The following is a 13,754-nucleotide window of genomic DNA, read 5'->3' as shown; positions in this document are numbered from 1 at the left end:
ACTTGTCACTCTGAGCACAAACTACCAGAATCCACAGACTATTTAGGAAACACTGATAAAACACAAGGCTAATAAACACAATGCAACTCAATGCATTTGAAGATTGTGCCCTCTAGTGGCTGCTCAGAAGGGGATTGATAGCAGGGATATATCAAAGTCTTGCCATCAGGCTTATGGATGTTCGTTTAGGGGGGTCGGGTAGAATTTACCTTTCCTACTTTTAGGGGAATGTATTGCCCCCTATTTATGCATTATATAAATATCTTTTCACATACATTTTATTTTTATTTTTATAAATAACTTTTTTTTTTTTTAAATGTCATAATGCTTTTGACAGTTGCTGTGTCAGGAAGAGGTTAACCAAAACAGTAGCCTCTCTTAGGGATCTGCTCTTATGTCATAAACCAACCAAATCCATCAAGGATTTAAGGGATACGTAGTTTTTCCCACAGGAGCAATTTTAATAATCACTTAGGATTGAAAACTGTACCATGACTGCTCTTAGCTTGGTACAGCTATGTATTATAAGCAGAGCTGCAGTCCAGGATCAGTGATGCAGAGAGACATCTAAGTCCAAGTTGTTCAATATGGAAACACATGATTTAGGCAGGCTGGAACTGAGTTTTGTTTATAAGCCTCCGTCAGAAGTGAGAATGGGCTCAGAATGTATTAAAGCCCATTCTCACTTCTGACGGAGGCTTATAAAGTGGTCTGGGTGCGAGGTTAACCTCTTCCTGACACAGCAACTGTCAAAAGCATTATGACATTTAAAAAAAAAAAAAGTTATTTATAAAAAAAAAAGTATGTGAAAAGAGATAGATAGAGATATAGATATATAATGCATAAATAGGGGGTAATACATTCCCGTAAAAGTAGGGAAGTTAAATTCTACCCCTCCCTAAACTGACATATAGTCACCCAGACCACATCAGCTCAATTAAGTGGTCTGGGTGCGAGGTCCTCAGGTTTTAAAGGACCACTATAGGCACCCAGACCACTTCAGCTTAATGAAGTGTTCTGGGTGCCAGGTCCAACTTGGTTTAACCCTTTTTTTTTTATATAAACATAGCGGTTTCAGAGAAACTGCTATGTTTATAATATGGTTAATCCAGCCTCTAGTGGCTGTCTCATTGACAGCCGCTAGAGGCGCTTATGTGCTTCTCACTGTGATATTCACAGTGAGAAGACGCCAGCGTCCATAGGAAAGCATTGAGAATGCTTTCCTATGGACTGGCTGAATGTGCGCGGCTCATGCCGCGCATTCAGCCGAGGAGAGGAGGAGGAGAGTCCCCCGCCTGGCGCTGGAGAAAGAGGTAAGTTTAACCCCTTCCACCGTTAGAGCCCGGCGGTAGGGGGACCCTGAGGGTGGGGGCACCCTCAGGGCACTATAGTGCCAGGAAAATGGGTATGTTTTCCTGGCACTATAGTGGTCCTTTAACCCTTCAGATGTAAACATAGCAGTTTCAGAGAAACTGCCATGTTTACACTAGGGTTAATCCAGCCTCTAGTGGCTGCCTTCCTGACCGCCGCTAGAGGCGCTTCTGCGACGCTGAATGACAAAAATAGCATTCGGCGTGCAGAACGTCCATAGGAAAGCAGTGAGAAATGCTTTCCTATGGGCGTTTTTAATGCGTACGCGGCTCTTGCCATGCATTCGCATTCCGCTCCACTCGGGAGCTGACGTCTAAGTGGGAGGAGAGGTCACCAGTGCAGAGGGAGCCCGGCGCTGTATTAAAGTAAGTAGCTGAAGGGGTTTTAACCTCTTCAGCCCAGGGGGAGGGGGCCCCTGAGGGTGAGGGGGGGACCTAATATTTATATAGTGTCAAGAAGACGTGTTTTTCTTGACACTATAGTGATCCTTTAAATCCATAGGTGCAGAATGTAAAGTTGCTAAATTACTTAAACCGACCCTTTACCATAGTTTCAGTCAAGGGATTATATTAAACCGTTTACAACTTAATTATCTCATTATCAGTTTGACGGTTTGTGGAGCCTGTACTTTCACTGATACAGTAACACGCCCTCTCCATAAAATACTTTCACTTTATTAGTGCGAGTAGTTCTGGTTTATGACGGATATGGAAAAATAAGCAGTTACACTTTCATTATACGCTCTATGGAAATGGCTGAGTGATGATGCAAGAACCACAGGAAATGGCAAAAACTAAATAATGCTCTGTATTGAATAGGCAGGATAACACGTGTCATTTCAACAGCATTTCACGGTGCCTTTCATTTTTTACAGAATTTGCAATGTGGTTGCTTTTCACTTGAAATTTTCACGTCCGGAATCCTGATCAAAATGTATCAATGTAGCTTTCCCTGTAGTCTTTCCTAGTTGAATATGGCAGGACTAGTCCTCATGGAACTAACATAAGATCGACCGGTGCAAAGCGTGGACCACATCACATGGACCACAATAAATTATATTCTGAGTATAGTATAAACAGTATATATACATATTATGCTTGTTTATCAATCTGTATTAAATAATATAAGAATATGCTACAATTTAAAGGAATGCTATAACATTAGGAATACAAACGTGTTCCTAATGCAATAGTGACCTATAGCCATTTAGTATTCCAGCCCTTAATGCATGAACATTTTGTTACGCTCATCTCTGCTCTCTCCAGGGCCACCTCCTTGGAGAGGATTGCGCACATGTGCGGCAAAATGCCATGCTGAGCCGATAAGCATCTCATCATAGAGATGCATTGAATAAATGTTTCAGAATATTTATTATTAGCTGAAGTTCAGACCTGCAGTCTTTGCAGGACTGAACCCAAAAAGTCTCTCTAGTGCAGGGCTGTCCAACTTGTGGCCCCCCAGAAGTTGCTGAACTACAACTCCCATGATTCCCTGGCTATCTGTTTCATTGAAAGAATCATGGGAGTTGTAGTTCAGCAACATCTGGAGGGCCGCAGGTTGGACAGCCTTGCTCTAGTCGCTGTCTGAGTGACGGCCACTAGAAGTGGCGCTAGGCAGCATTGTAAACACTGCCTTTTCTCAGAAAAGGTAGCCTTTATGATGCTAAGCTTGCAGGGACAGGCTATAGGCACCAGCACCACTACATTGAGCTGTAATGGTTCTGGTGACTATAGTTTCCCTTTAAAAGTATTTTTTCCCCCTTTAATTAAAACGATGTGTTTTGTGTCGAGAGACACACACTATCTTTCTCTCTCTCTCCTCCCTCTCAAGCCATAGTGCCACAAATTCTAAGAATAGCATTGTGAAAACTACCAGGAATATTTCAAGCACCATAACCAGTACAACTTGCTGTAGTGGTGTGTCCCCACATTGTTAGGAGTCACAGTTTTTGTAAGGATTTTACTTGGATTTGACTTTTTAAAACCGCCATCTGGCAGGCACCTCTCCCGCCTTCACTGCTAATGATGGAGAGCCCCAGAAGCTTCCGGCTCCCATAGTCAGTAGTGGGGGCGGGGAGTGGTCGGAGGGCGTGTTCCTTTAACCCCTTAAGGACACATGACGTGTGTGACACGTCATGATTCCCTTTTATTCCAAAAGTTTGGTCCTTAAGGGGTTAAGAAGAAAAAAATAAATAAAACACAACTTTCCTTTGCCACCCCAAAAATTTGGGATCATGTTCCCGCTATATAATTTGCACATAACTCTTGTGAATTGTTAATGTATACTTATTCACTCGTTTTAGGGTTTATTTTTATAAAATAATAGCAGTATCCAGATCATATAGAGAGGCAGGTAGATTTTTACATCTTTCCACTGCATATTTTACCCCAGGAACACGGCGATAATGTTAACGGGGGTGACCATAAAACGAATTAACAAAATTGTGACTGTTACTCTAACTGAATCCAAACCAAACCGCACCGTAATCCCAAATGCAAATAGATTTTTTTTAAATGAGCTCTACAAGATAATAAAAATTTTATCAAAAGTCAACAGAGCGCTTCCTGTCTACACTTACACGTGAACCTTTGCTCCTTGCAGGTTGCTAGGATACTGGATGTCTCACCGGACATGGAGAGGATGATGGGAGTGAGCTCAGGCCTTGAACTAATAATTCTTCCCTATGGACATCAACTGCGCCTAGACTTAATTGAAAGGTAAACATCCGTTCAGAATTGGAAAGGACGGTTAGCTTATTGGGAACTTGGAAAGGGAACAAAAATGAGAGCATGTAGCATTATTCTGGTAATTATTTCTAAGGTAAACGGCCAGCATTGAAATCTTTATACACCAGATCTTGATACTAGTACTTTGCTAATTGGACAGCCATAATATTGGCCCATTATCTGTCACTATGCTATTTCCTAGCTGGATGTCTGCTATTTATATGGCATTGAACAATAGTCTTCCTATTTAGAACACGGATCCTCCTTTGTTGAATTTCAATGTATTTTGTGTTGAAAGTCCAACTGTTAATAAACAGGGATGAACAGTTCTTTCTATATAGTGCCCTGGGCATAACCTTTAAATTCTGCATATGGGGACCATATATTTGTTAATGTGAAGTGCCAGCCATTAATAGATTATTATTACAGGGAAGCCCAGCTGTACCCCTTTATCTACCCTAATCCGTTGCCCCTCAACTTTTTTTCCTCCAGCGATGTCCTCGCCTAGGACCCATCTCTAGCCACCATGTCCATTTTATCCCTTTGATAGGGGTATCCGGTATATGCCATATTGAATAAAGCAGTTTAGTGCAGAATGTACAATTTCTTCCCTCCATATACTCAACAATTGTTATTTAAATTCTGTTATGTGGCGCTAGATTAAATACAGTAACTGTATGATAATCAATGTTTGTGTACGCTGCCTTGTTTTCACAGTATACCTTAACCTTGCAGGCACACCACTATGGCGATTGGCATTGCAGTGGATATTTTGGGATGCACAGGGAATTTGGAGGAGCGTGTTGCAACGTTAAACAAGATTATTCAGCTTGCAATAGAACTGAAGTATTTGGGAGACTTCTACGCATTTTCTGCCATTATGAAAGCACTTGATATGCAGCAGGTAAAAGATTTAAAAAAAAAAACGCAAATATCCGGGACTTGCACCAAAACTGTATTGGAGTGTTCACACATTGCCAATTATGGTTCAAATCAAGAAATCTGTAAAATAGTTTTCTGATGCAAAAAAACCCAAAACTGCTAATGTGTTAAATTAGAAGTAATATGAGTATTTTAATGAACAAACTGTTAAATACACAGGAAGGGTTCATTTTAAAAGGGACAGAGTGCCAATTGCTGTTATGGAGTGATGTAATCTCTGCCTTCAATATACTTCCAGTGGGGGCTAGGTTGTAAACCGCATGGGACCCTCATTCATTGTGAACATACTTAACACTGAATGGAGGAACAGCAATAGTGAACTATAATCTATTCAATGAGATGAAATGGTAGAGATTTGCATTGCCCATTTTATAACCTATATTTGCCTATATAAGTATTCATAAACATGTCAGATCACAACACAGTTTGTGTATTTTCCAGCTTTTAGAATTGAATTATGTCAAAAGACCTCGCTAAATTATTATTCTACCTCCCTTGCTATATTTTTTTAAATTAAACATTTAGTCTTCTGGATTTGGTTTGTGGGATTTTAAAATACGTAATATTTTTGTTTAAGATTACAAGACTGGAACACACGTGGACTATTTTACGGCATCAGTACACACAGACTGCGATCATTTATGAAAAACAGCTTAAACCCTTTAGCAAAATATTGCATGAAGGGGGAGGTAAGTGAAACGTGATCCAATAAGATGGGCATAAAGGCACGCTGTAGCGATCTGTGTTTTTGCCACAGAATAAACCACTTGTCTTGGCAGGGCTTTTTACAACTCAGAAACATAAGACGTTCTACTCCAACCCGTTGTACTTGTTATGATACCAGAAGTTCCCTGGCCTGGTTCCTCAGCAATGGAGCAAACTGTTTAGCAATGGTTTGCCCCCTCAACTTGATTCCTGCCAGGCCACGAGGCTCGCTGGCGGTCTAGTGGTGAGCTTTCGGCTTCTGCATTGTCTCAGCTGAACGCTCTTGACTAATGACATCATTTCGCATTAGCCAGCCCGGAACTCCGGCAGCCTAGGAGTAAAACTCCATATGTACAGTCTTCCATAGCAAAACACTGAACATACCAACTCCAGGCACCATGGTGCTTTTAACACTTTAAAACTTTTCTTTAAAGCTGTAGGCATAGCTTTGAAATTGCAAGATATTTGCCTTCAACACACAACAATCCACAGCAAGGGATTTCTCAGCAAGGGACTTGTAATTGTTTTGCCTTTCAAATATGAAAGATAAAACTGTTAAATGGCAAAATACAAACTCACATCACTTAAAGGTATTGGTAAAGCCTTGTGTCTAATATCACGGAGAGCACACAAGCTAAACCTAGCGGTTGCTTTTGTTTAAAAGCAAATGTGGTGAACAGCACCTCCTGTAAATGGTCTACAGTAACTCAACATGTGAGATTTTATTTAATAAATTGCATTGGTGGAGTCCTGGATGTAACCATATAATATTGTATAGTACCTTAATATTTCTGCAAAGATGGAGGTCAGGGAAGATTTACTCTCCATAGTTTAGGCCATATTTCAGTTTTATAGCTCATTGTATTGTGAAACTCACCCATTTCTTTCTATCCAGGTGCTATGATCGCCATGCAAGAAAACCTGACGGTACCACTGGTGATGCCTTTGATTGTATTACTGGAACGTCAGTCTGTCGTCATTGAAGGGATGGACTTATGGGAAAACAATGATAGAGGCTGCGAAATTATGTTTAACCATCTGGAAACGGCTCGAATTGTTGCTCAAAATGCAGTTTTTTATCAACAGAATGCTGAAAGGTTATTGGAAGGTAAGAACACAATTTGGCCAAATGTTTTTAAGTCATCATTATACAATTCTCATTGGCTATTTAGGTTTCAAGTTTTCTCCAACAAATATACAGCAATTAGACTTTGTACTAGAACTAAATCACCTAAAAAGACAATTATTTGTTTAAACCATCATATAAATGCCTGCCTTTAATAAATATTTGATTTTGCTTTGGGAAAAAATGAAACACCACTTCCTCACTTAAATTTCCAAGACTTTCAAAACTCTTAATAAAATATATACTGTATATATATATTTTTCTTTTCATTTAAATACCATACTTCTATCCCAGTAAAAATCCTGTGTCAGTATGGAATGCCCTACTTATTTAGCATTTACAGCTCTGTACAGCACTTTATTTAGTATAAGATATTTCATTTTGATATTGCTTAAAGCTATAGTCACCAGAACAACTACAGCTTAAAGGGACACTGTAGGCACCCAAACAACGTGGGCTCATTCAAGCGGTCTGGGTGCAGTGTCCCTTTTGCACCTAGTGCTGCAATGTTCTCTGGATCTGCAATGTTTACATTGCAGCACTAAGTCTGCCCTCAGTAGCTTAAGGGGAGGGGGCGCTTCCGGAATCATAACTGACTTTTGGTCCGTTATCCGACACTGGACGTTGTCACGTTCTGCATGAGGACTTCCAGCGTCAGATTTAGCTTTTCTAAGGGGAGGTCTAATGTGCGCGCGGCATTTGCTGCGCATGTGCATTAGACCCCCACTCATCGTGGGACGGAGGAGGGGGCAGAGCTTCAACCCATCACTGCTGGGCTCATGTAGTAATTTTTTTTTTTTTTTTTAACACTATTTATCGAGGGGGGAAGCAGGGGGATTGGTAGTGTCAGGAATACGGCTTTGTATTCCTGGCACTACAGTATCCCTTTAATAACCGTATGGATTGTCCTTGCAGGTTTTTTTTCTGTAAAGTCTTTTTTGAGAAGAGACAGTGTATACATTGCTGCCTACTAACACCTCTAGTGGCAGTCACTCAGATGGCCACTAGAGCTGCTTCCTGGGTGTGTGCTGCACAAGATGCTCTGAATGGAGATGCTGAACTTTCCCCATAGAGATGCATTGAAGCAATGTATCTCTGAGGAGATGCAGATTGGCCAGTGCAAAGTTTGTCTGAGCTTATCTCAACCAATCCAATGCAAATTCTGATGATCTCAGCCAAGGAGGTGGGGTGGGGGCAGAGCCAAAGGCCAGGAGACCTGGACAGCACTGGACTAGGGGAGTTAGTGTTTTTAACACTATGGGGTCAGGAATACACATTTTGTATTTCTGACCCTATAGTAATGTTCTTTTTTAATTAGGAAGTTAGTTTTTCATTAAAAGAAACCCCACAAAACCATAACCACTACACTGTGCTAGTACCCTCTCAGGGTAAGTAGTGAAACCATTTTGCAAAACCATTTAAAAACTTTGCTCAAGTGCTCCAGCCACAGCCTCCAGGACAGGAGTGCTCCTCCACAGAACATCTACAGGGCCTGTTCATTGAGTCAGCCAAGATCTTTAACTCAATCACCGAAGCTCTGCAGCATGCTTTAGTGGAAATGGTGCTTGGCGTGTTCCTCTCAACAACCTAATAGTTACCTACAAATTAACTTTATCTCCTGTTAGACAAGTATGCAAGTTAACTCTTGCAGTGCTGTACACAAGGTGCATGTGGTACCAAATCGCGCTTAATTGAACGCTAAGCAACACGGAAATGTAGCATCAATGGCTGGAAGTGACAGTTCCTCTTTAACCCCTTAAGGACACATGACATGTGTGACATGTCATGATTCCCTTTTATTCCAGAAGTTTGGTCCTTAAGGCCTGCTCATTCAGGGGTTAATGTGTGTGTGTGTGTATATATATATATATATATATATATTTTCATTCTTTATAAATATAGGGTATTTTACACAGTCAGTGCAGTTTCTTTGGTAAATTAAATGTTAAAGCCTTTAAATGTAATATACATAAACACTTTATAGATCCTGCATTCTAACCAATTGGGAAATATGTTGCCTATGCTCATGTTTTATTTTTTTAATCTTTTTGGATTAGGGTTTAAACCGGATAATGAAATGAGTGAAGTCTTCAAAACGGAATTTCAGATGAGGCTTCTATGGGGCAGTAAAGGCGCACAAGTCAATCAGACTGAGAGATACCAGAAATTTAGCCAGATCCTGACTGCTTTGTCCAGGAAGCTTGAACCCCCCTCCTAATAAACAAAGGATCCACATGGTCTGACCTCCTATCCCATCTTGTTAAAATGAATTACAGCTTTGATTTGTAGTATTTAATAGACTCTTATTGTGATTCTACAAGACGAAGGAATATATGGATTCAGCTTTCTGGTGTTGTATGTTTTTGTAAATCTCTGTATAATTATTTTTTAAACTTTAGTGTATAACTATTTATTTACAAAATGCTTTTTATCCCAATGATCTCACAAAACTGTAGGTATTTAAATTGTAACATGGCCAGGATTAACCCCTTAAGGACCAAACTTCTGGAATAAAAGGGAATCATGACATGTCATGTGTCCATAAGGGGTTAAAGACACGACGGAAATATTCCCTTTTATTCCAGAAGTTGTCATTAAGGGGTTAAACAAGTACTATTACACGATTGCAGACTACTGAATATGAACAGTGAGCCTTGTTTAGTGAAACTGTAAACAAATTGTAATAGTGTACAATGCTCCTGTTTTGGACTGACATTGAAAATAAATTAAATGTCAAACAATGTTAATGGAGGTTGCATTTACTTAAAAGAAACCTGATACCATAACTAGTAGTGGGACGGTTTTAGAACAGTTTAACTGCTTACTTGGTGACTGCCAGATATTGCTCCCAGCCTTCTTGCGGCATGCTTTTTGATTGAAGGTTTTAGGAGCTTCCAGCATAGCTCAGGGGTAGGCAACCTTTGGCATTCCAGATGCTGTGGCCTACATCCCCCATAATGCTGGCAAAGCATCATGGGAGGTGTAGTCCAAAACATCTGCAGTGCCAAAGGTTGCATATGCCTGGCATAGCTCATGCAAATACATTCTGCCTTTCTGAAGGCTGCAGTGGAGGTGGAGAGAGGCACCCAGCAGTTTTAAACACTTGCATTGGGGTGGTGGTCATTTTAAAGTGGCTTATCTCGAACCATCAGTTATTTAACCCCTTAAGGACCAAACTTCTGGAATAAAAGGGAATCATGACATGTCACACATGTCATGTGTCCTTAAGGGGTTAAAGATACAAATTATAGGATATTTTCAGGGATGTTTTTCTCCCAGCTGTCCATTTCTTTGGGCATGTTGGTGACAGACCATTTCTCTTCTCTGCACAGTGATGAACCTACTCTTCAAAGAAATTGACTGGTTCGACATCACATGCTATTTATTTAAAGTCCTTTGTAATGGTCCATAAGGGTTTGTTTGAACATCAGGTTTAAAAACTGCCATCGCAAGAAGGAAAATAGAGGCAAAAATCAGATTAAGAGTATATTTGAATACATACATTTTTATTACAACAGGCTTGATTTAAGCTCTGCAATAGCTACCAGGCCAACTGTGTGTTATTACATTACAGATTAATTATTTCTGTGTGAAGTTATAGCAGCATGGAAATATGAAAGAGGATTCAAGACAGAGGGGCACTCAAAATTACCGGGTGCCTGTGGATGACAAACTGACCCATAAGGGTTGACCAATGGAAAGAAAATGTTATTGTGGCATTAGAATTCTAAATTTAAAATACAGAAGTTAAAACATTCTACAACAATAAGGACATCACACTGTAAAATTGATTTTTTTTTTCCTTTTATTCCATGAAAATATTCTCAACAGAGAACGCTATTTTTTTTTTTTTAAAACAATGCATTTACCAATAAGAAAAATCAACATGTGCACATGGTTTAAAAAAAAAGAAAGGAAAAATGCACTTGGGGGGAAAAAAAAATATATATATATATATATATATAAAACAATATAAATCAAGACAACTCACATTCAATTTTCCAAAACAATGGTTTTAGAACAAGGTGTGCAAGTACAAATATTTTTCCTATGCTCATTTACACGTGAAATCAAAAAGTAGAATCATTATATAATGAACAGTTAGTCCTTTACGAAAAGTAATTAGACACTTCAGAGAGTGACTATTGTACAATGGCCAACATCAAGGAAGCTTGTGTATTTACTCATATCACACCCAACCCTGTTTACTGTCAGAGAAGCCTGTTATGTATTGCTTTGTCAGCTGCCCCAGAAGCAAAAAAAGTTAAACAAAAACTACTTTTGTAGTTTTGTCAGTGAAGAGCAGAGACTTTATATAAATAACCCCTGTATACAACATCGGCTATGTAATAGTGGTTTTTATGTGTATTCTTTTTATTAAATCTGGTTTTAGTAGGATGATTGACAGCTTGCACTTAAAATAAGACTCTGGAAGTTAACTAAGGTTTTTTTTTCCACTCAACAGAATATGCTTACTAGACAAAAATTTGTATTGGAGTGATGACAATATTTTGGCCACTATGTCATGTTAAGCAGTGCTGACACCCGCAGTTGATTTACAGCTGAAATTCCGTTCAGTCTACCATCACTTTCTTTCTCTTAAATGGTTTTTAAGTTACAACATGACCTTTCCCACATGATAAAATAAGACTCCCTTGTAGCTCAGACATATGAATATTAGTGTTCACATATGAACACAGATCAGAGCAGTATTTGTTAAATGAGGCATTGTCGCGCTACAAAATGATCTCATTTGCTCACAAAAGAAGAAAGTTGTCTGGATAATTAGCTATGGACCAAAACCCATAAAAATAAAATAAAAAGCATCATTAAAGTAAACCAGGTAGTGTTTTTTTTTTTGTTTTGTTTGAACACACAATTCACAAGTTTGGGGAACAAACAAGTGATCAAAGTGGGTTCTGTGGACAATATAAACCGATCAGAAATACACTTGATTAAAAAGTAAAAAGTGCACAGAATTCTAAAGTATTACTGACAGTTGCTTAGGGCTATACAATATAATACGCCTTTTGATTGCAGTAAATGGTTTGAAATTGCCTAACCACAAAAAGGAAATACTTCTTTACGATCCTAAAGACAAATCAACAAAATACAGAAATTGTGTTACAGGTTTTGGATTATAATTTACAATATTTGTGATATTTACTCTTAAAACATTAGCTATGAAACCTACTTTTACAATTATGGCACAGTTACACGCTTCGCTGCATAAAAGACCAGACAGAATTTTGTAGGACCTTTTAACACCAAAGAGGATCTTGAGAATGCCAAGACAGCCATTTCAGACCTATCCCCAGAAAACACCACTAACCATACAGTGGAAATCCAAAGATAAAGACAAATCAGCTGTAATTGACTTATATTTACATTATCAATGGATTATTGGTAGGTTATAAAAGCATGGTTTCAAAACGATTCCCTGAGGATAGGATTAAACATTTTTTTAAGAAGCCAAATATTTTAAAGGGAAAACACGCATGGTACTATTCTGGTAGTATTGGCAATATTCGAGGCACTCCAGTTTAAGGCAGCATCAGAATATAGAGTAGTCAACTTGGTCTAGAGAATGGTGAAGATCCTTTTGTCTTTGGCCAAAAGCTCTTTGCCCTGCGTAGAATGATCTTGCGGATGGAGGCGAATTGACTTACACCAGGTTTTAAAGAGTTCTTTGCCAAGAATGGTGTAATAGCAAGACAGAATTGTAGGCCTACAGAGTATCCAACACCAATGTAAAAAAACTGGAATGTAATAAGTTAATGGAAGAGACGGACAGCCATAGCAGCAAAAACAATAGACAAGAGAGATATGGTTGTAGGTATGAAGTCATTAATCGATCATCAGTCAAGAACAGTGGTTTTGATAGTAAGGCGATAAGGCATAAACCTCATGAGGTGGAAGAAAGGAGAACTGACCATGGAAAGAATAAAAAAAAAGTTAATAAAGGGATCCCGGTACATGCAAACCAAATGTTAGGGTAGAATATGGAGGTGGCACAGGCAGACATTCATGTATTAGCCTTAATTTGGATGGAGAAGAAACACAATAGTGAATATTCCAATAAGCTGCAGTACCATCAAATGAGTCAAAACACTGGGAGACATTTTGGATTTATCGGACTGCTGAAGTCTTCACAATGCTTACATTATCCGCCTCCTGTTTATCGAAGAGGCCCTGAAAACTGTAATCCCAGGACAGGAGCATTGCTCTTAAAATATATAAAAAGGGTTGTATTTGGGAGAAAGTGCAAGATCCTTGTGCAAGAATATGTACAGCATTTATAAAGCGATTAACGCAGGTTGGTTTGGTTGGGGAGGGGGTATTCATCACACAAAAGGCTAAAATAATAAAGAAAAAAAGAAAAAAAAAACCAGACTACTAGGACTACATATGCCAATTATGTTAGGGGTTTCATTGAAGGCAGTAAAGTGCAGCATAACATTCACTAGTATGTTTCCACTATTAATGTCATTCTTTTTATGTAAATGATGAAAAGATGGATCAGTTGAATCAGGGTGCATTTTCTGCTGCGCAGAGCATGCGCCGCAAATGATAGGGAATGTTTGCGGAAGTTAGTGAACAATGTATTTTTCGGAAATCATGCATTCATGCATGTTGCTGCTCTCTTGCCCCCGGGCCTAATCCCCTCCCCACAAATGAAACTGCATGTAACCGCCTTCAACATCTTGCCCAGATTCACAGAAACCCTCTTCACGAACCTGTAGTTCAAGAGGGAAAAAAAGAAGAGAGAGAGAAATGATAATTATAAGGGCACTTTGCAAAGATAATATAGATTAGCGTTTATTCGTTTTGAAATATCAATCCTAAAATAGCATATTTCAAAATACCAAGCAGCAGAGGGTTGC

The 13,754-nt window shown here is 39.1% G+C and overlaps 2 protein-coding genes across 4 annotated transcripts in view; one reads left to right on the top strand and one right to left on the bottom strand.

Moving 5' to 3' along the window:
• BCAR3 (BCAR3 adaptor protein, NSP family member) overlaps positions 1–9,617 on the top strand; it is a 110,448-nt gene extending 100,831 nt beyond the window's left edge. For all 3 annotated transcript variants that reach the window (XM_063428407.1, XM_063428408.1, XM_063428409.1), the window contains 5 exons: positions 3,973–4,088; positions 4,833–5,001; positions 5,617–5,728; positions 6,640–6,852; positions 8,928–9,617. In XM_063428407.1, the coding sequence (XP_063284477.1) occupies positions 3,973–4,088; positions 4,833–5,001; positions 5,617–5,728; positions 6,640–6,852; positions 8,928–9,088 (771 nt within the window). In that variant the 3' untranslated portion in view covers positions 9,089–9,617. The remainder of the gene's footprint in view (positions 1–3,972; positions 4,089–4,832; positions 5,002–5,616; positions 5,729–6,639; positions 6,853–8,927) is intronic.
• A 1,654-nt stretch (positions 9,618–11,271) lies between these two features.
• Positions 11,272–13,754, bottom strand: part of FNBP1L (formin binding protein 1 like) — a 116,844-nt gene continuing 114,361 nt past the window's right edge. Inside the window, exon 15 of the mRNA XM_063428411.1 lies at positions 11,272–13,607. Coding sequence (XP_063284481.1) covers positions 13,600–13,607 — 8 coding nt within the window. The 3' untranslated portion in view covers positions 11,272–13,599. The remainder of the gene's footprint in view (positions 13,608–13,754) is intronic.

Source organism: Pelobates fuscus, chromosome 7 (genome assembly GCF_036172605.1).
Source record: "Pelobates fuscus isolate aPelFus1 chromosome 7, aPelFus1.pri, whole genome shotgun sequence".
Lineage (NCBI taxonomy): Eukaryota > Metazoa > Chordata > Amphibia > Anura > Pelobatidae > Pelobates > Pelobates fuscus.
Note: the sequence above shows the minus strand (reverse complement) of the source record. Positions and strands in the feature narration are given on the sequence as shown.